Source organism: Olea europaea, unplaced genomic scaffold, assembly GCF_002742605.1.
Source record: "Olea europaea var. sylvestris unplaced genomic scaffold, O_europaea_v1 scaffold203, whole genome shotgun sequence".
In the NCBI taxonomy this organism is placed as follows: Eukaryota; Viridiplantae; Streptophyta; class Magnoliopsida; order Lamiales; family Oleaceae; genus Olea; species Olea europaea.
In genome coordinates, this window is record NW_019238199.1 from 466,973 (window position 1) to 491,287 (window position 24,315).

Genomic DNA, 24,315 nt, shown 5'->3' on the forward strand with positions numbered 1-24,315 from the left:
CGGTTTCAATAGGTGTTCTAGTACTTGTTAATGCATGTATTTATATGTTTGTATCTTTCATTGAGAGATAAGAGGGTCACATGAGGAGAAATAGATTTGATAGCTATTGAGAAAGGCTTTCAATTAAATTAGGAACATTGACCAACATGAATGATTTCAAATTGTTAATTTAATTGTTACCCTAAAAATGAAATAATAAAGGGGATTCGACATCTTCGCAATACATTTCACATATTTAAAAAACACAGTTACTTGCTTTCACTAGTTTGATTAATAATTTAAGGTTTAGTTAGAAAAATTACAACAACTTGTTTACTATTTGATTAAAGTTGCAATTGATTTTAACTCAATGAAAAACATAATCCTCGCATGTTCGACACTCTATTTCAAGATCTCGTCTATAGAACCCCAAATTTTTGGTTTGCATATAATTGTCATTTAATAGAAATGCAATGTTCAAATAAGTCCTTATGCAAATTAATTGGTTATCTCTATGGTTAATTGGAATATATATGGATATCTTTATAGTTGAGGGATCAAAGTGAAAATAAGTTTCAGATTTTATACTATTATTAAATAGGCCAAATAGTTAACTATCAGAGGAGCAAGAATTACCCTATCAATATTGGGCTCATTTTGAAGCTTGTAATAAATGGCAAATTATGAACTCAAGAAAATTTTAATTTGGATAAGTTAAACCCGAGTTTAGCTGTCTAAAGAAGTTGATGGGAAATTATAATTAAGGGAATATTCTTGTTAATTAAGTAAGGATCAAGTTATTGATTTGTAAAAATTATTAGTTACTTTGTAATACTAACCTACTTTAATTAGGATTGAAACAAATGTAAACCCTTAATTATGTGGGATTTGAATTACATCACTTTTCTTTAATAAACCTTAGTTTTAGATTAGTTAGGACCCTAATTAATTAAAACTAGTTAAGTTGTACAGAAATTGCATTGGAACATTCTGCCATTTATATTGATTTAATCGAAGATAGGAGATTAATTAATTACCAAAGTCTAATAAGAAACCACCGGTTAAGTTAATATTAAATAAGAGTTCCGTCTGGTCCAATTTCCGAGAAGAGTGCAGGGAATTGAGAATTTAAACCTTAATGAAACTCCACTACCATAAATAATTCTAGCGTGCTACTATATATATATATATATCCTCTCTCCCTCTCTAAATTTTCCTCTATTTTACTAAGGCTTTATACCCAAAACAATCTACTATATTTTATTCAATTTCACAAGCAGCCAAGAGAAAAATCTCAGCAAAATAAGTTCCCACAATTTGCTTTCCAAGTACATATTATAATACAAAATTCATTACGTAAGGTGAGATGCTCGGTGCTATTAATGGTTTTTCCACATATTTCAAATACGTTGTTATGTATGAATTTAATTATTTCAATTCAGGGCTCCTTCGAGAGAAATCATGATACATTTTAAGGCACAATTTAACCTTCATGTAATTTTGCAGCGCTTGCTTGAATTATCATTTATCATGGTGTGATAATTCTCATGTTATGTTGGTAAGAGAATTTATATATAATTTCACGTTTAATTTGAATGTGGAGTAGCAAGCATCTCATTGAGTATAATTCGTTATACTCATCCCTCTTTATTTACAATTTTCAATTAGTCTTAATTTTATTATTTGTTTGAACTAATTTTATTAATGATTGATGAAAGATATGGTTCCAAAACATTCAGCATATTTTCATTATATTTAATATCTTTTATTAAAGGTTATTCAATTTTTACTGAATTTCTCGTTATACTAAAATTTATTTGCCTCAAGAACTTTAATAAAATTCATGTTTCGTAACGTTTGGGGTTGCTAGAGTTCGGGGCGTTACATCGTCCACTTGCGAGAAATCAAACGATCAATGGTCATAGCCATTTCTTGCAATGTGTGGTTCTTTTTTCTGCGACATTATTTTGTTGAGGAGTTCTAGGAGTCGAGAAATTACGTTCATATCCATTTTCATTACAAAAGATTATCAAAAACGATATTATCAAATTCTCAACCATGATCACCCCTAATAGTTATAATGAAGTATCCTTTTTCGTTTTGAACCTTTTTGAAAAAATATTTGAATATATTCAAAACTTCATCTTTAAGATTTAAGAATACAACCCAAGTGAATCTAGAAAAGTCATCAACAATGATGAAAGCATAATATTTTTCACCCAAAGCAGTTCTAGGAAAGAATATAGTTTAGATTTTGTAGTTAAAGAATATAGTTTAGATCTAAAAGAGCTTTAAACTTGTTTATCAAATTGACAAGCATCACAAATTTTATCTTTATCAAACTTTAAATTCGACAAACTTTTGACCAAACAATATTTAAATATTTGTGAGAGGAGATCCATCCTAACATGACCTAATCTCCTAAGCCACAACCAAGTATCCTCCTTTAAACTTGATAAATATTTTTCATGACTTTCAAATTTGATATTTATGATATAAACATGCTTTGACTTCTTATAAATTGACAAATAATGGTATTTAAATGACCAAAAATTGCCCTAGGTGAAATTGTTGAAGAAGCCCTGAAATTTACAAGAAACAAGCAAAATAACCTAGCCGGAAGGTGGGGTGCGCGCACATCGTGAGACCATTTTGGTCTAGGCATATGAAATAGCATTCCCCACCCGCCTTCTAAATGTGAGTTCAATTTATTTCAAGAAGCATATTGTCGTAAATAGTTTCTGGTATATTTGAGTATACTCGTTAATTTTCAACCTTTAATTTAGTCTTTTTTTTCCACAGATTTAAGGGAAGAAGTAAAGAAAAAAACGTATGAAAGTACAAAGACTCCAGTTTGTGGTCGGCCGCGACGGCTCCGGTGGACGGTTGGCTAGGGAAAGATTTGGGTTAAAAGGATTTGGAAATTTCAAATTTGGTTTTCAATATGAGACAATTTCTCAAATTGACGGTGGGCTGAAGAAAAGAAAGGATGAAAGATAGGTGGCTCACGTTGGGTTGGTCTTATTTTGGGCTAAAAAAAAACTGCAATTGGGTCAAAAATTGAAAACCGAAATTGGTTTTGCAATTTGAGCCGGGCTAGCCAACTAAATTGGTTACTGGTGGGTTATGGACTACATTTAAGACATTTATTCATGTTAGAATTTTATATCTAAAAGATTAAGTACGATCAATTTCAAAACTAAAAAATAAGTTTAAAACTTCAAAAATCATATATTAATTAAATTTTATTTATGAAATAATTGATTAAAAATACATTTTATTAATAAAACATACTAAGTTCATAATATTATTCAATTTGATAACAAATTATTGAATTTATCATTCTCAAATTATTTCCGAGTCTCAAATTAAAAATTTTATAGGTCATAAGTAATTTAACAATCACAAATTAAAAATTTTATAGGTCATAATTTATTAGTGTTATAAACAACGTAAAGTGTAGCTAGGCGTGGAGTCAAAGTTTCAAACTTTACAAATTTAAACGAGTCTAGACAAGGTTTAGGGGTAAAAAAGTGTTTTTTATTTTATTTTTAATAATATTTTCACTTTTTAATCATTTTTAGTATTTAATAATCAAAACAAAAATAATATATATCAAATATCTAAAATTATAAAATCCTATATTTAATTAATAAATCATACAATTAGTCAATCATACAATTTTTAAGTTTTCGAAATGTAAAAGTTAGTTATTTTTTATATTTTCAATTTTCATCTAGACAAATCCTTTTTGACAAATTTATAGGAACTTCATACATATTTTCAAAGTTTTCAATAAAATAATGAGTCTCAAAATCTTAATTACACAACGTAGATAGTATCGTAGCATAAATCTTATTTAACTATTTAAATAAAGTCATTTTTAATTTTTGTACGGATAATATCTTTTAAAAACTTGGAATTAAATTCAAAAGAATTTTAAAAAAAATGAAGTACAATAAAAGACTCAGAAAAAAGGGAAAAACGAATTTGATAAACTGAAGTACAATAAAATATACCTTCCGATTTTTAGATAACACTAGTTTGCATCTCGTACATTGCACGAATTTTGTATTTATTTTGATTTTATTAGCGTAGAATTTATAGATTGTACAAAAAGTATTTGGAAATAAGAAATGTTTGTTTGATTCTCATATTTTGGTCGACTGTATATTTTATGTCACGATAATTTATTTTTATTCTTATAAATAAGTATAGTAAATGTTGTGATTGTATATATGTCAACGATAATTTATTTTTAATTATTGATTGTATTTTTTGTTTAATGTAGATGAAGATTTTTTTTATCTGATATTGTAAATAAGTTGTAAATTGAATTTTTGTAAAATGCTTTTCTTTAGCAACTTCAATTCGAGAGGCTATATTTATAGTTCAAAAATAACACATGCAGTTGTAAATTGAAAGAAAATATCCATATACACAAACATTTAAATAACAAACTCTAGTTCGCACGTAAAAATAACTTGAAGTGGCACTTACTCAAAAATAACTCCCTTGTTGGTGTAAGAATTAGAACCCTAACAGCAGGCCTATTATTCAGACTATACAACAGTCACTCCGAGATTGGTAGAGCAAAAGAATTTTAAAAAAAAATTAAATAAATTTTATTTGAAAGAGAAAAGAATTAAAAATAAATTTAAATAAATTGATTAAAAAGAACCAATTATTTATATAGTAAATTTTTCAATTTTAATTAAATAATATTTATATATTCTTCATCTAATTTTCATAACTTTATTTTATTTTTTACTTCTAAATAATTTTAAACGATTTTTTTTACTTATATAAGTAATTTTTACATATATTATAAATATTTTTTGTTAATATGTTTATTTTTAATTTTTTTTTTTACTAAAAGTGATTTTTTTTTTTTACTTATAAAAGTGGTCAGCACAGAGTAAGGTGGGAGGTATGGAAAGTTGCGTGTTACATAGATTCACATTGCTTCTCTTACACTATACATATAATATAATAATATAAGCAAATGAGTTGATTTGAAAAGGCGTGGCCATAGCGTATGAAAATGGAGAACGAAAAAGTACAAAAAAAAAAATTTAAATAATCCTCCGTGCACGGAGACCACACTATATAATTTTTTAAAATTTTTATTCTTCAATTTTTTTGACCTACAATTAACTTTTTCGTTAAAACTGAAAAATTAAGTTTTATTCGGAAGAGAAAAGAATTAAAAAGAAAAAAATAATTAATTTTTTTAAAGAAGAAACGCATTTTTAACACATACGTTTAATCTCCGTTTAACTATTTTCATTATTTATTTAGATCATTCGATATCTCTACGATATAGTTCTCAAAATGAGTTTTGAGAGAATGTAAAACATTTACCGATTTCACTATCGTAAAATCGTCGACGAATTTTTAAAGTTAGCTTGTTATCGAAAATTTTGAAATAGTAATAAAATAATTGATTTTTTTAAGAAAAACGACATATGCATATTTTTTAACACATACGTTTAATATCCGTTTAACTATTTTTGATATCTATTTAGATCATTCGATGTCTCTATGATATAGTTCTCAAAATGAGTTTCGAGAGAATGTAAAACATTTATCGATTCGACTATCGCACAATCGTCGATGAATTTTTAAAGTTAGCTTGTTATCGAAAATTTCGAAATATAGTTTGAAAATACCTACTTTGACGTCTGATAACATTTGCTATGATTGACCGTTTCACGCACCGTTAACGACGTGCAATACTATGCCGCGAGCACTTCAAAACGATATTAAGAATGTAATATTTCGATTTCATTTAATATCATGTAATGAATCTTAAAATGAACACAAAAACATAAATAAATAAAAAATTGATTTCTCCAGGTCTCTGTGCACGGAGTCCTCTTAATTTTTTTCTTCTTTTTTAAATAAAAGCTAATACCTCTTTATGCTATATAAACTAACTACAATGATATACTGTAAGAAACAGCTGCAACACGTAATTTCCATACCTCTCACAACTCCATGCTCAACCACTCTTATATAGATATATATAGTAGGAATATAAGAAAAAAATATCTTTTATATAAAAAAAATAAAAAAATATTTTACAAAAAGTTACTTTTAAGTTAAAAATTTGAAGAAAAAAGAATTTTAATTTTTATTGTTCACATTATAATTTTTTTTTTCAATTTATAATTCTTTTCTCTTAATAATTTCAAACAGAAACTTAGATTTGAGAATTTTTTCTATGTAGTTTTACGTTATAAATAATAGTTTTTTCAATTTAGAATTCTTTTTAATTTTTTTCTTCAATTTTTTTATTATTAATCAGTATTTTTTTAATAGTTTAAGATAAAATTTAATTTTCTAGTAATAATTCAATATATAAAATGATGAAAAAAACATATTAACTCCGTGCATGAAGAAAAAAATTCCGTTATACCACATAATTTTTTTGGGTAAAATGATGCATTAAGAAAATTGTTGCGAAGAAAGAATAAATAGCAATAAAATAATTGATTTTTAAAAAAAAATGACGTATACGTATTTTTAACACATACGTTTAATCTCCGTTTAACTATTTTCGATATTTATTTATTTTGCTTCCCACTTGGAAAAAAATAAAATTTTAAATAATTTAAAAAAAATACAAAATAAACAAAATAAAAAAATTACAAAAATTTAAAAAAATATATATAAATATTATTTTGTTAAAATTGAAAAATTAAGTTTTATTTAAAAGAGAAAAGAATAAAAAAGAAATTTAAATAAATTGATAAAAGCAACAATTACTTCTTAAAAAAAAAAAATTATAAACTTTGTCTCCATACATGGAGAGTCTCCATGCACAAAGACAGTGTCTCCGTGCATGGAGACATTTGCCTCCGTGCACGGAGGCTTTAGCTAAATTTATTTTTTCCCTTCCGTGCACGGAGATATTACATTTTTTTTGCTATGTAGTTTTACGTTATAATATTTTTTTTTTCAATTTTAAATTTTCTTTAATTCTTTTCTCTTCAAATTTTTTACTTACAAGTAATATGTGTAAAAAAAAAAATTCTGTCGCGTATTACCTCTATCTTCTTCTTCTTCTTTTTTATATAAAAGTGATATTTTTCTTATATCCCTACTATATATATCTATATCAGAGTGGGGAAGAAATGAAAATTGCATGTTGCAGTAAATTTGGAAGTAGTGTACAATAAAATAAAATATATATCAAGCAAATGGCGTCGTTTTTGGCCCCCAATTGAAAAAAAAAATAAAACAAAATGCTACAGTAAAGATGAATCAACACACTGTTGTTTTCTACAGTGCTCTCACATTCCCCTTTTTATATAGTAGGGATATATTTTCTATTTTGGAGTGAACTGATTTTTGTAATTTTGTGAAATGATTCTCATTTCTCAAAATTTAACGTCAATTATATGAATTATCAAATTGTTCTAATAAATATATGTCCATTTTACTATAGTTTGATATCTAATATCGCGCATGAACAATATTACAATTAAATAATTGACCAAAGTATACTTTAACATATGAGTAAATCAACCATAACTATACTAATTCACACAAAATATTATAACATATACTCATTTGTAAAAAAAATAATATATATATATATATATATATATATAAGTTAAAAATTTGAAGAAAAAAGAATTTTAATTTTTATTGTTCACATTATAATTTTTTTTTTCAATTTATAATTCTTTTCTCTTAATAATTTCAAACAGAAACTTAGATTTGAGAATTTTTTCTATGTAGTTTTACGTTATAAATAATAGTTTTTTCAATTTAGAATTCTTTTTAATTTTTTTCTTCAATTTTTTTATTATTAATCAGTATTTTTTTAATAGTTTAAGATAAAATTTAATTTTCTAGTAATAATTCAATATATAAAATGATGAAAAAAACATATTAACTCCGTGCATGAAGAAAAAAATTCCGTTATACCACATAATTTTTTTGGGTAAAATGATGCATTAAGAAAATTGTTGCGAAGAAAGAATAAATAGCAATAAAATAATTGATTTTTAAAAAAAAATGACGTATACGTATTTTTAACACATACGTTTAATCTCCGTTTAACTATTTTCGATATTTATTTAAATCATCTGATATATCTACGATATAGCTCTCAAAATGAGTTTCGAGAGAATATAAAACATTTATCGATTCGACTATCGTACAATCGTCGACGAATTTTTAAAGTTAGCTTGTTATCGAAAATTTTGAAATACTAATAAAATAATTGATTTTTTTAAAAAAAAACGGCTTATGCGTATTTTTTAACACATACGTTTAATGTCCGTTTAACTATTTTTTATATCTATTTAGATCATTCGATATCTCTACAATATAGATCTCCAAATGAGCTTTAAGAGAAAGTAAAACATTTATCAATTCGACTATCGTACAATCGTCGATGAATTTTTAAAGTTAACTTGTTATCGAAAATTTCGAAATATAGTTTGAAAATGCCTATTTTGACGTCCCATAACATTTGCTAGGATTGACCGTTTCACGCACCGTTAACGACGTGCAATACTATGCCGCGAGTACTTCAAAACTATATTAAGAATGTAATATTTCGATTTCGTTTGATATCCCGTAATGAGTCTGAAAATCAACACAAAAACATAAGTATAAAAAAATAAAATAAAATAAAAAATTATTCATGGTCCCCGTGCACGGAGCCTTCCAAATTTTTTTATTTTTATTTTATTTCCTCCTCCATGCACGGAGACATTAGTCTCCGATGGAGACTAATGTCTCTGTGCACGGAGGCTTTTGCTCCATGTACGGAGAGATTATATATGTATATATTTTTTTGTGTGCTGTAGTTTTACGTTATACATTTATTTAAAAATGTAAAATTCTCTTTAATTCTTTTTTCTTCAAATTTTTTACCTACAAATAATATGTTGTAAAAAAATTTCTGTCGCATATTATCTCTATCTTTTTTTTATATATATATACAAAAGTGATTTTTTTCTTATATCCCTACTATATATATATCTATATCGGAGTGGGGGAGGAATGGAAATTGCGTGTTGCAGTAAATTTGGAGGTAGTGTACAATAAAATAAAATATATATCAAGCAAATGGCGTCGTTTTTGGCCCCCAATTAAAAAAAAAAAAAAAAAAAAGCTACAGTAAAGATAGATCAAGACACTGTTACTTTCTACAGTGCCTTCACATTCCCCTTTTTTATATAGTAGGGATAAGGATTTGATGTCATAACTATATGTAACCAAAACATTTAGGATCGTAATTTTGAATCGAATCTATGAAGGAATCTTCTGGATTGCATTTGATACGATCTATAAAATATTAAAATTTAGATAAATGTTAAAATAATTAATAAACAATAAAATGAAAATGATTATTAATTATTTAAAATATTCTTTACGAATTAAATACATATATATTTATAATTAGTTTAATAAATTCTAAAATTAAAAGCAAAATTTGACCGACCAATTTTTATTCTCATTTGATTTTCCCTCCCTTTCGAGTTTTCCCTTCCCACCAACTTTTCCATTCTCTCTAAAGTATCCAATTCCCAATTATTTTCACAGCCACAACCCACAGCTACCCAACCCTGTTGCAAAAGAGTTGAGATCATTTGTCCAATTTTTTGTTTACCAATTTGTCATATATTCAATTAATTATTGGCACATCATTTTAAATTAATATGTTCAATATTTCTCTAACTACACCTTATACATAAAAATAGGTGGCATTTTAATGTAAAATAATTAGTGGTTAGCAAATTGGACAACAAAAATTGAAAAACAAATCTAACTCATTGCGAAAACCTCTATTTTCGTTATTCTCCATAGCCTCCATTTTGAATTTTTGGAACTCCACGTTATGATTGGATAAAACTCTCGAACCGAATCGGACCGAACCAGATCCGATTCAAACAGGATTGAACTTAGCATTCTTCTTAAGTTAAGTACTCAAATATGTATCTGAAACAAGAAACTCTAGACCAAGAACCAAATAAAGACTGAATCTTTCTAATTTTGAAATTTATTTATATTAAATAAGACAAATTATTTTATTTTTATCTAAATAAATTTGCTAACAAATTAATTTAACCCAAACCCTAAATATGATTTTCATATTTCTAATTTCCACCCCAAACCCAATTTAATCAAATTGACATAAGTTTTACCAATATCTATCATTTTACCGTAGTGCCGTTTCCATATTTATGGAGCAATTAAATTGGAAGCCCGACTATGCCTCTCTTTATCATTGTGAGCCCGTTACATTTCTCTTCTCATGATTCTAACAATCAAATCTATGAAACACTAAACAAAGAGAGGTGCAAAAGATATATAAGATTAGACTACGTTATTTAATAAGAATTAAGATTAAAAATATCATTAGTTGAATTAATGTAGTTGTATTTTAGATATTCAAAAATTTAACTAGTGTATAGAGCCCTAGACTAAATGGAATCAAACCGACTTGAATCAAATAAAATAGAACCCGAACGGTTGTATAATTAAATTTGGACCCACCAGTTCCACTTATTAAAACCTTGAAAATTCGATCGAATCCAAATTGGGCCATGTCCATCGATACTCCACATATCAACAAATACTAAAATTTATACACAAAAATCCAACCACCCATATGGAATCCATTGCTTCCATGTACTTCTCTTCTTCTATCCCAATTTTCTCCCTAAATGCAAAGATTCTTCTATCCATTGCCTCATCCGCTTCCCCGTCTCTCCTTAGTTCCCCAATTTTGCCGTTTTGATTTCACCCCTGTTTTTATTATTTTAGTTGCTAATACTTTTTTAACATTTTCCTTTTCAAATGATGAGAGTGGACCCTATTTCAAACCGAACTCCACAGAGTCCAGCCTCGTTACCATCCTCAGCAATCTTACTCTCTTGGGTATTTGGAAGTTAATTTACCAACGATTTGTATAGTTTTAGAGATCGTTAGGTTATTTTTTCGTTTGGTATTTAGAATTTAATTGGTGAGTTGTATAAGTTTTTTGAAGATACAAGGATGATTTCAACTGGACATTTATAATTTAATTAGTAATTTGTATGAATTTTGAAGATACAATGATCATCCTGTATATGATATCAATAATATAACCGGTGTACTTCTTGATTATATCTTGATGAGTGTATTTCACTCATACTTTAGGTACCATTTAAACTTGATATTTAGCTTATTCTTATGAATTTTAGAGCGTTTTAATGTGTTTTTTGATGTTGTGGTATAGGTTGATTTGATTGAAGGAAATAAGCAAAAAAGTTGACAAAATTGGATAAAATGGCTAAGTTGTAAGAGATCAAAATTTCGGGGACCAATACTTAAACACTCAAAAGTTTTGTTGAACTTCATGATGAAGATTTGAGAATGTATAGATAATAATGAATCAAATCATCGAGTCTCAAAATTTGAAAATTATATATCGGTATTTAGAACTCATTAGATGACTTTAGACCCGTCTTAGAGTTCTAAATATTTTTGTCCAATCATTACCTAAATCCTAAATACATAGAGGGAAGCAAAAAAAAAAAAAAAAAAAAAAAAAAAAAAAAAAAATAAATATTTTTCTCCTATCATTACTTAAATCCTAAATACACAGAAAAGGAAAAAAAAAACGTAGAATTGATTAATTAAAAGTGTTCATTTATTATTGTTGTTTGGGTAATTGCTTGAATCCCAAATAATCAGACCCGGGCAGTCAAATTCTGCTCGTTTCATTTAATTAATTAAAAAAAAAAAAAAGAATCACAAATAATTATCACCGAAATTGTGAATTATTTAATGACTGATTTTTTTTATTTTATTATTATTATAAAACAGAACTTTCTTCTTCCTTCCCTTCCTTCATTTCTGGTATTAAAAACAGAACTTCTTTCCCTCCGAAGTCCTCTCGTTCTTCCGATTCCACGTCAGACAATTATTCCATATGAACAACCAATCAGGAAATCATATTCTATACACGATATCCAATTCTATGTGTACTTATAAACAGAGATGCATGGAAAGTGTAATGACCTAACTCTATCAGAATAGTAATCCTCTTCTAACTCTATCCATCTATCTCTCTCCATATATAATACTCCTAATCAATACAATATCTCTGCGTTTAATTCTACTATTACTTCCAGAAACAATTGACAAAGGCAAACACGTTGTCATGGGCGCACAAGAAGGTTCTACTTTTCATGTTGAAGAAAATATTCCGCCCGGTTACCGATTCAAGCCGACCGACAAGGAACTGTTACACTACTTGAACCTCAGGATTCTGAATAAACATATATCGAGTGATGCCATAAAAGATGTTGATCTCTACAAGTACCATCCGAACGATCTTTGCCGTAAGATTATTTATTTCGTTGTTTCTTGATGGTTCTTTTAATATTATCTCCATCGGTTATCATTTATATTTACGTTCTTTGAAATTTATTAATGTGATTGTCAGAAAGCGGGACGAATGGAACACATGAGGGCTACTTTTTTACTTTTAGAACAAGGAAGTATCATAAAGGTGATCGGCCGGACCGAACAGCAGCTGATGGGTACTGGAAAGCCACCGGAGGCGACATCATTGTCCAAAGCAATGGCCAAGAAGTTGGACGGAAAAAGGTGCTTGTCTATTATGAAAGGAAATCTGATAATAACAACAAAGGAACGAAGACTAACTGGATAATGCACGAGTTTACGATTCATCAGATGAAGGACGTCGCATGTTCTTCTACAAATGCAATTCCAGATGACAAGACGGTATGTAAAAGTTTTCATATTATTTGGTCAATTAATTGCATTCGTTTAAGTGAGTGGAAAATTAAAGTCGCAATAAATTGAAACTTCTTACGATAGTTTCAAGAATAAACCAAATCTATAAATCAAACACTTTAAAAGGAGTATTTAAAAAAGTAAATTTGAAAAAAGTATAATTAAATAACAGGAAAAAGGTAAAATTAAATAACGGCATAATAATTAAGTCAAACTCCAGTCTTGGCATGTAGTTCCTTCCATACGAATACTGTAACGATAGATCGGTAGAAAAATAAAATAAAATAAAATAATAATAATAATAATAATAAATTAGAGAGTTGGAGGAAGCAAAATGGTACAGGTCCCAAATTTAGACAACATGTTCACTAAAATTATATACTGTAATTGCATGGATGCGTTCAAGTAATAAAGCGGACTTGTAAGTCCGAGTATCGAAACCTCAAGGAGTCTTTTTTTTTTTTTTTTAATTACACAATTATTGACTCAATTTTAATTAAATGAGAAAAGGATAAGAAAATGGATTTGAAGATCTATTAAAAAAACAATTATGAAAGAGAAGGAATTTTGGTTTATAAATGAGTTGGAATTTACGATGTCAATTAACCGTTGTTTCTTTAATATCTCAATAAATCAAAAATGCAAACTACCAAGTTGCAATGTTAGACCCCCCCCCCCCTTCTAAGTTTATTTAATTCCTTTCTCGAGCGAATTTATCCTCAATCGATTGGTTTTACCCACTATATCTTTATTTTGATAAAAATTCAACCAATCACATTAAATCTGTAATGAATATATCTCAATTGGCCATCTAGGGTTTGAAGTATATATCTATCTCCTAAAACTACCTACATCATTAATTATTTTGGTCAAGAATACACAACAATCTCTCAATAATTGCACAAATCACCAATTGGCCACATGCATGAAAATTGAAGCAAAATAATAAATGCACAATAACAATAGTAATTAAAGTATTAAATGATGAATATTGACATTAATGAAACTTGGGTTGAGTTACACCATAACTCTCATCATTAAACACTTAGCCAACTGCAAAATAGAAGCATAAAAAGGAAACAAAGAAAGAACCCATTGCAAAATGAAGAAGAAAATATAAAAATACAAGATAGTAGAAGAAAACCGTTCCACGAATATATTCTTAAAGATATGAGGGATTGACGAAATCTTAATATTCCTTTCAAACTCCCAAATTTTGATAGATATTCTCTCTTTCTTCTTGATTCTTCTCTCCTTGAATATTTTTTTAAGTGTTCTTCTATGAGTATTGCCCAAAGAGTGACAAATAATGGTATATGAATGGCCAAAAATTGCCTTAGGTGAAATTGTAAAGGAAGTCCCAAAATTTATGAGAAAAAAGCAAAATTGGCTAGCCAAAAGATGGCACGCGACACCGTGAGGCCATTTTGGTCTAGGTAAATCAAATAGCATTCCCACGTGCACCTTCTAATTGTGAGTTCAATTTACTTCAAGAAGCATATTGTCGTAATGAGTATCTGGTATATTTTAGTATACTCGTTAATTCTCAACCTTTAATTGAGTTTTTTTCTCACAGATTTAGGGGAAGAAGTAAAGAAAAAAAGATATGAAAGTACAGAGACTCCAGTTTGTGGTAGGCCTCGGCGGCTCCGGTGGACGGTTGGCTAGGGAAAGATTTGGGGTTAAAAGGATTTGGAAATTTCAAATTTGGTTTTCAATATGAGACAATTTCTCGAATTGACGGTGGGCTGAAGAAAAGAAAGGATGGAAGATAGATGGCTCACGTTGAAGTAGATAAATGATGAAAGATGGGTTGGTCTTATATTTGGGCTTTAAAAAAAGAAAAAAAAAATAGTTGGGTCAAAAAATTAAAACCGAAATTGGTTTTGCAATTTGAGCCGGGATAGCCAAGTAATTTTGTTATTGGTGGGTTATAGACTACATTTAAGACATTTATTCATGGAAGAATTTCATATATGAGATTAAGTATGACCAATTTCAAAAATAAGAAATAAAGTTTAAAACTTTAGAAATTAGATATTAATTAAATTTTATTGATGAAATTATTAATTAAAAATACATTTTATTAATAAAATTACTAAGTTCACAATTTTATTCAATTTGATCACAAATTATCAAATTAATCATTTGCAGATTATTGCTAAGTCTCAAATTTAAAAAATAAATAAATTTATAGGTCATAAATAATTTCACAATCACAAATTAAAAATTATATAGGTCACAATTTATTAGTGTTCAAAACAACGTAAAGTGTGGCTAGGCGTAGAGACAAAGGTTCAATCTTTACGAGTTTAAATGAGTCTAGACGAGGTTTAGTGGTAAAAAAGTGTTTTCTTATTTTTAATATTATTTTGACTTTAATCATTTTTAATTATTTAATTATTAAAATAATATATATCAAACATCTAAAATTATAAAATCCTACAATTAGTAAGTTATACAATTTTTAAGTTTTCGAAATGCAAAAAATTGACTATTTTTTATAGTTTCAATTTTCATTTAGACAAATCCTATTTAATAAATTTATAGGAACTTCATATATGTTTTTGAAGTTTTCAACAAAATAAGCAGTCTCAAAATCCTAATGACATAATGTAGATAGCACCGTATCATAAATCTTATTTAACTAATTAGATAAAGTCATTTTTAAATTTTGTACAGATAATATCTTTTAAAAACTTGGAATTAAATTCAAAAGAATTTTTTTAAACAAAATAATAATAAACTGAAGTACAATAAAAGACTCCGAAAAAAGGGAAAAATAAAAAATTAATAAAACATACCTAGGTAAGACAAACGAGAGGATGGAAAAAATTCAGCTATTCAGCATTGAAAAGAAGCGTATGGTCACAAAGCGAGTCGTTTTGCTCGATTTAACCAATTTATTGGCCACAATTAACTAAATAATTAGTCACAAACACTCTCATGGCCCATCCCATTCTCATTCCACCCTACAACCACTGCCACAATCACCACACCTCACCAGTACTAACAACATCATCACCATCGCAACCAACATCAAAACCACCACCCAAAAATCTCATTCAAAATTATCGAAGGCACCACATGACCAACACAACCACAAAACCACCTCAAAAACCACAACTACCACAACCAATCTCGATACATTCGTATATCAATGACCTCATAGGACTGACTTTACCTGCATTACACAACAAGGATAAGTATCATTGTCACTGTACTCAACAAAGATAAATTAATTAGCAACTCACAGTGGCATAGATCGAGTCATGCACAATAGCAGTTGTGCAATGCTAATATCACCAATATCGTCAATATTTTGTTACATCAACGAAAGTACCTTCATCATATTTGTCCAATTTTATGGATGTACTCATAGGAGTGTTCATTGGCTTCAAGTCATCCATTTCAGACCTCTTTAGCATATACAATATATACTTACTTTCATTGAAGAATATCCCATCACTAGTTTGCTTGATTTGGAGACCAAGGAAGAATTTAAGTTCTTCCATCATGCTCATTTTAAATTCCATGCTCACGCAATTTGAAAACTCTTCATAAAGATAGATATTAGTTGTAATAAATATAATATCATCAATATAAATTTGAACAACAATCATATCATTTTTTTTGAGTTTTGATGAAAAGGGGAGTATCCGCTTTTCCTATTGAAAACCCATTTGAAAGTATAAATTTGTTCAATCTTTCATACCAAACTCTAGGAGCTTGTTTTAAGTCATAAAGAGTCTTTCTAAGTTTAAAAATATAGTACGGATACTTGTAATCTTTAAAATAGGGGGTTGTCCAACAAAGACTTCTTCTTGAATAAAGCCGTTTAGAAATTTTGACATCCATTGGATAAAGAGTGAATCCTTTATGATAAACAAATCTAAGAAGCACGTGAATAGATTCTAATCTAGCTGTCGGTGTAAAGGTTTCCTCAAAATTGGTACATTCTTCTTGATTACAACCTTGGGCTACCAATTTAGCCTTATTAGCACAATTATCCCATTTTTATCTTGTTTATTTCTAAAAACCCATTTTGCGCCATGAAATTTTGATAATTTGGTCTAGTAACTAAATCTCAAATATGATTTCTTTTAAATTGATTTAGTTTTCATGCTTAGCTAGAATCCAAAATTCATCAAACTATACCTCTTTGAAATTTTTTTGTTCAATTTGGGAAATAAAGCACAACTGTTTAGATGATTTCTAGCAAAAGCTCTTGCGGTAATACCTTTGGATGGATCACCAATAATTAGTTCTTTCGGACGAGAATGAATAAGCCTTGATAATTTTGGTAGAGAATGATCATTTTGTATATCATTAGGTTCTACTTCTCTTTGTTAAATGTTTGCTTTGTACTTGTGTTCATATTTTGGATCTTCTTTATTTTGGTCTTGAATAATCATTTGCTCGAAAGGAATTTCCAAACCTGCATCATTAGCAATACCTTTCTCACGATCAAGGGGGTTAGTTTTATTAAAAATGACATGCATAGATTCTTCAACGACTAGAGTTCTTTTGCTAAAGGCTCTATGAGCATTGCTAGTCGAGAAATATTCTAAAGAGATTCCAATATCGGATGTATCAAATTTTTCCAAATTTTCTTGTGTTCAAAGTAAGGCATTTGCAACCAATAAACTTGAAATGACTAATATTTGGAATTAAGATTTCTCCAAAGCTCATAGGGGATTTTAGCTTTCTTTCGACTAATTAAAGTTCTATTAATAATATAGCAAGCAGTGTTAATGCCTTCGATCCAAAAGTATTTTGGCATGCTATTTTCATTTAGCATGGTTGATAAGTATATTTTATACACTTATTTGGACATAAAAATATAGGCATTTAATAATTTTCTAAGCAAATTTATTGTATATTTCATTTATTAGGTAAAACTCGATAATTGGAAGTGAATTGAAAGAAAGAAGTGAAAAATGGCGAAAATGGTGAAGTATAAAGTTTGAGGACAAAATTTAAATATCTAATAGTTGATTAGGGCCACAAGATATACGTTGAAGATTGCTAGGAGTCAATTTGATAAAACTAGAAGTCAAAAAGGAATGGATTATGATCGGTGTATTACCACAAATCGATTTTCAATTACACAAGATATCTTCTAGATTTTTAATTAAAGATTGAGACCCATTTTTGGCATAGTAAACATCCGAATTGGAAAATTTCTATTGCCAACAAAATTGCAACTCTCTAAGTTATCTTTCCAACCACTTTAGATTGCTTTAGTCGAATATTAGGAGAAAAAGTTATAACCAAAATATCTGCTGTGCAAATACAAAAACATGCACGCACGAAGATAACTTTTTTGTATGTGATTGGAACTCTTGTCAAAACTAATTTGGACGTGATTTTCGACTAATTTTTTACTCCAACAAATACTTAACAGTTCTACCTCTCCTACACCTCTCATATGCATCTCATACTCCAATATTCTTCAATGCAGACACCAAAGGTAAGGCAAATTCATAGTTTAATTTTGTTAGATAATTGGAGGGGACTTGCAAATATAGAATCAAGTGAAGATTCAAACTTGATTTTTGGACAAAGAAGAGAAGGTGCAAGTGAAGATTCATCAAGAAACCATTGAAGCGACTCAAGATTTCCAGGTTTATCTTCATCTTCATAATTTATCAAAAATTCGGGATATGCCTTTCACTTAAAAATGATTTCTTGTAATTTCGATATGTTATACTAGTTTTATAAATTTCTAAGTTGAGATGAACAATTGTTATGATAATTTTAGATTTTAATATATATATATTTTTTTACTTTATTTTAGTTTTATTTTGGGTGTTTATTATAGTTTTTATCATTCTTTTCAATTGCTTGATTACCAATTGAATTGTTAGTAGATTTTATTGTTGTCAAGAGAGACAATAGGGTTTAAGCACAATATAATAAATATTATACGGTTCAACATAGGATATAAATATATCTCTATGCTTTATACGGTTTCAATAGGTGTTCTACCACTTGTTAATGCATGTATTTATATGTTTGTATATTTCATTGAGAGATAAGAGGGTCACATGAGGAGAAATAGATTTGATAGCTATTGAGAAAGGCTTTCAATTAAATTAGGAACATTGACCAACACGAATGATTTCAAATTGTTAATTTAATTGTTAAATTAAAAATGGAATAATAAGGGAGATTTGACATTTTAGCAATGCATTTCACATATTTAAAAAACACAGTTACTTGCTTTCACTAGTTTGATTAATAATTTAAGGTTTAGTTAGAAAAATTACAACAACTTGTTTGCTATTCGATTAAAGTTGCAATTGATTTTAACTCAATAAAAAACATAGTCATCGTAGGTTCGACACTATTTCAAGATCTCGTCCACTTGCGTGAAATCAAACGATTAATCATAGCCATTTCTTGCAATGTGTGTTCTTTTTTCTGCGACATTATTTTGTTGAGGAGTTCTAGGAGTCGAGAAATTATGTTCATATCCATTTTCATTACAAAAGATTATCAAAAACGATATTATCAAATTCTCCACCATGATCACCCCTAATAGTTATAATGAAGTATCCTTTCTCGTTTTGAACCTTTTTGAAAAAATATTTGAATATATTCAAAACTTCATCTTTAAGATTTAAGAATATAACCCAAGTGAATCTAGAAAAGTCATCGACGATGATGAAAGCATAATGTTTTTTACCCAAGCTAGCGGTTCTAGGAAAGAATATAGTTTAGATCTAAAAGAGCTTTAAACTTGTTTACCAAATTGATAAGTATCCCAATTTTATCTTTATCAAACTTTAAATTTGACAAACCTTTGACAAAACAATATTTAAATATTTGTGAGAGAAGATCCATCCCAACATGACCTAATGTCCTAAGCCACAACCAAGTATCCTCCTTTAAACTTGATAAATATTTTTCATGACTTTCAAATTTGATATTTATGATATAAACATCTTTGCTTTGACTTCTTATAAATTGACAAATAACAGTATTTAAATGGCCAAAAATTGCCCTAGGTGAAATTGTAGAAGAAGTCCTGGAATTTACGAGAAACAAGCAAAATCGGCTAGCCAGAAGGTGGCACCGTGCACGTCGTGAGACCATTTTGGTCTAGGTAAATCAAATAGCATTCCCCCACCCGCCTTCTAAATGTGAGTTTAATTTAATTCAAGAAGCATATTGTCGTAAAGAGTTTCTGGTATATTTTAGTATACTCGTTAATTTTCAACCTTTAATTGAGTTTTTTTCCCCCACAGATTTAGGGGAAGAAGTAAATAAAAAAAAAAGTATGAAAGTACAGAGACTCCAGTTTGTGGTCGGCCTCGACAGCTCCGGTGGACGGTTGGCTAGGGAAAGATTTGGGGTTAAAAGGATTTGGAAATTTCAAATTTGGTTTTCAATATGAGACAATTTCTCAAATTGACGGTGGGCTGAAGAAAATAAAGGATGAAAGATAGGTGGCTCACGTTGGGTTGGTCTTATTTTGGGCTTCAAAAAAATAAAATAAAATTGCAATTGGTTCAATAAATGAAAACCGAAATTGGTTTTGCAATTTGAGCCGGGCTAGCCAACCACATTGGTTACTTCTGGGTTATAGACTACATTTAAGACATTTATTCACGTAAGAATTTTATATTTAAGAGATTAAGTATGATAAATTTCAAAATTAAAAAATAAATTTTAAAATTTCAAAAATCATATATTAATTAAATTTTATTTATGAAATAATTAATTAAAAATACATTTTATTAATAAAATATACTAAGTTCATAATTTTATTCAATTTGATAACAAATTATCGAATTTATCATTCGCAAATTATTTCCGAGTCTCAAATTAAAAATTTTATAGATCACAAATAATTTCACAATCACAAATTAAAAATTTTATAGGTCATAATTTATTAGTGTTCTAAACAACGTAAAGTGTAGCTAGGCGTGGAGTCAAAGTTTCAAACTTTACAAGTTTAAACAAGTCTAGACGAGGTTTAGGGGTAAAAAAGTGTTTTTTTATTTTTAATATTATTTTGATTTTTTAGTCATTTTCAGTATTTAATAATTAAAATAATAATATATATCAAATATCTAAATTTATAAAATTCTATATTTAATTAATAAATCATACAATTAGTCAATCATACAATTTTTAAGTTTTCGAAATGCCAAAGTCAGGTTAATTTTTATATTTTCAATTTTCATTTAGACAAATCTTTTTTAACAAATTTATAGGAACTTCATACATGCTTTCGAAGTTTTCAATAAAATAACGACTCTCAAAATCTTAATTACACAACGTAGATAGTATCGTAGCATAAATAATCTTATTTAACTATTTAGATAAAGTCATTTTTTATTTTTGTTCCGATAATATCTTTTAAAAACTTGGAAATAACTCAAAAGAATTAAAAAAAAATGAACGAAGTACAATAAAAGACTCAGAAAAAGGGAAAAACGAATTTGATAAATTGAAGTACGATAAAATATACTTTCCGATTTTAGATAACATAAGGATTTGATGTCATAACTATATGTAACCAAAACATTTAGGATCGTAATTTTGAATCGAATCTATGAAAGAATCTTCTCGATTGCATTTGATACGATCTATTAATATTAAAATTTAGATAAATGTTAAAATGATTAATAAACAATAAAATGAAAATGATTATTAATTATTTAAAATATTCTTTACGAATTAAATACATATATATATTTATAATTGGTTTAATAAATTCTAAATTTAAAAGCAAAATTTGATCGACCAATTTTTATTCTCATTTGATTTTCCCTCCCTTTCGAATTTTCCCTTCCCACCAACTTTTCCATTCTCTCTAAAGAATCCAATTCCCAATTATTTTCACAGCCACAACCCACAACCACCCAACCCTGTTGCAAAAGAGTCGAGATCATTTGCCCAATTTTTTGTTTACCAATTTGTCGTATATTCAATTAATTATTGACACATCATTTTAAATTAATATGTTCAATATTTTTCTAACTATACCTTATACCTAAAAATAGGTGATATTTTAATGTAAAATAATTAGTGGTTAGCAAATTGGACAGCAAAAATTGGAAAACAAATCTAACTCGTTGCGAAAACCTCTATTTTCGTTATTCTCCATAGCCTCCATTTTGAATTTTTGGAACTCCACGTTATGATTGGATAAAACTCTCGAACTAAATCGGACCGAACCAAATCCGACTCAAATAGGATTGAACTTAGCGTTCTTCTTAAATTAAGTACTCGAACATGTATCTGAATCGAGAAACTCTAGAACAAGAACCAAATAACCAAATAAAGAACGAATCTTTCTAATTTTGTAATTTATTTATATTAAATAAGCCAAATTATTTTATTTTTATCTAAATAAATTTGTTAACAAATTAAGTTAACCCAAACCCTAAATATGATGTTCATATTTCTAATTTCCACCCCCAACCTAGTTTAATCAAATTGACATAAGTTTTACCAATATCTATCATTTTACCGTAGTGCCATTTCCATATTTCTGGAGCAAACAAATTGGAAGCTCGACTATGCCTCTCTTTATCATTTTGAGCTCGTTACATTTCTCTTCCCTTGATTCTAACAATCAAATCTATGAAGCACTCAACAAAGAAAGGTGAAAAAAATATATAAGATTAAACTATGTTATTTTATAAGAATTAAGATAAAAAATATCATTAGTTGAATTAATGTAGTTGTATTTTAGATATTCAAAAATTTAACTACTGTATAGAGCCCTGGACTAAATGAAATCTAACCGAATTGAATCAAATAAAATAAAACCCGAACGATTGTATAATTAAATTTGGACCCTGCGGTTCCACTTATTAAAACCCCAAAAATTCGATCGAATCCAAATTGGACCATGTCCATCGATACTCCACGTATCAACAAATACTGAAATTTATACACAAAAATCCAACCACCCATATGGAATCCATCGCTTCCATGTACTTCTCTTCTTCTATTCCAATTTTCTCCCTAAATGCAAAGATTCTTTTATACATGGCCTCATCTGCTTCTCCGTCTCTCCTTAGTTCCCCAATTTTGCCGTTTTGATTTCACCCCTATTTTTATTATTTTAGTTGCTAATACTTTTTTAACATTTTCCTTTTCAAATAATGTGAGTGGACCCTATTTCAAACCGAACTCCACAGAGTCCAGCCTCGTTACCATCCTCAGCAATCTTACTCTCTCGGGTATTTGGAAGTTAATTTACCAACGATTTGTATATTTTTAGAGATCGTTAGGTTATTTTTTTGTTTGGTATTTAGAATTTAACTAGTGAGTTGTAAATTTTTTTTGAAGATACAAGGATGATTTCGACTGGACATTTATAATTTAATTAGTAATTTGTATGAATTTTGAAGATACAATGGTCATTATGTATATGATATCAATAATACAATTGGTTTCACTCATACTTTAGGTACTATTTAAACTTGATATTTTGCTTATTCTCATGAGTTTTAGAGCGTTTTAATGTGTTTTTTGATGTTGTGGTATAGGTTGATGAGATTGAAGGAAATAAGCAAAAAAGTTGACAAAATTGGATAAAATGGCTAAGTTGTAAGAGATCAAAATTTCGGGGACCAATACTTAAAACACTCAAAAGTTTTGTTGAACTTCATGATGAAGATTTGAGAATGCTATTGGTCAATTGGATACAATTAAAAGTCAAAAGGAATGAAATATAAACAAGAAATGGACATGGCGTTGATTTCTAACCGCTTAAGTACGCTATGAATTTTCAGTTCAAGAGTAAAACTCATTTTTTACCGGGTAAACATTCGAATTGGAAAATAGCTATTTGAAGCAAAGTTATAGCCTTTTGAAATAGTTTTACAACCTAACTTGAATTGCCTCAATCAAATATCAGGCGGAAAATTTATGATAAAAATACTAAAGGAAACGTTGTGCTGATTTCCTACCTGAGAGGTGGCACAGAGACGAGGCACCGCAACACCGCTACATGGCATCGAGGTGCCGCTTGGGTGCATCTGGGTACATTTTTGGCCCTTTTTGAAGCCATAGAAACCATACTTTCTACACACGAAAGAAGCACCTATAAATACAATTTTTTCACACTTTGAGATGGGGATTCTACACATTGAGAGGCAAGAACACAAATTTGAGAATTAGAGAGCAAATTTAAAACGAGAAAAACAATCATTCAAGGGTTTGAAATCAAGATTTGGAACGAGAAGAAGAACTTGGTGCAAGATCATCCACTCCTCTACATCTAAATTCAAAACCCGGCGATAGACCTCACTATTGTTATTTGTTTTTCTTCCTCTATTATGAATGGTTAAAATTCTTGTTAGCACAATAATGTGTCCTTATTGGGATCCTTTATGTTTTTAATTAGGATTCTTGTTTTTTTTTTCTCTGTATTGATTTTACTATGGATTTAATGTATTAAATTACTTGATCACCAATTTGATGATTTTGTGAATTCTTTACAAATAGAAATATGAATTTAAAATTTAGATGATATAGTAAAATTCGGTAAATAGGTATAATGAGTAAAGATACTTATCCGTAAAATTATTTGTTGAT

At 28.4% G+C, this 24,315-nt stretch overlaps 1 protein-coding gene across 1 annotated transcript; it reads left to right on the plus strand.

Moving 5' to 3' along the window:
• The first annotated feature begins 12,151 nt into the window (after positions 1 to 12,151).
• On the plus strand, positions 12,152 to 23,300 carry LOC111379747 (NAC domain-containing protein 72-like). The gene is made up of 3 exons (XM_023003185.1): positions 12,152 to 12,332; positions 12,437 to 12,738; positions 23,265 to 23,300. Exons 1-3 carry the CDS (start codon positions 12,152 to 12,154, stop codon positions 23,298 to 23,300), a joined length of 519 nt encoding a protein of 172 aa, XP_022858953.1.
• Positions 23,301 to 24,315: the final 1,015 nt, after the last annotated feature.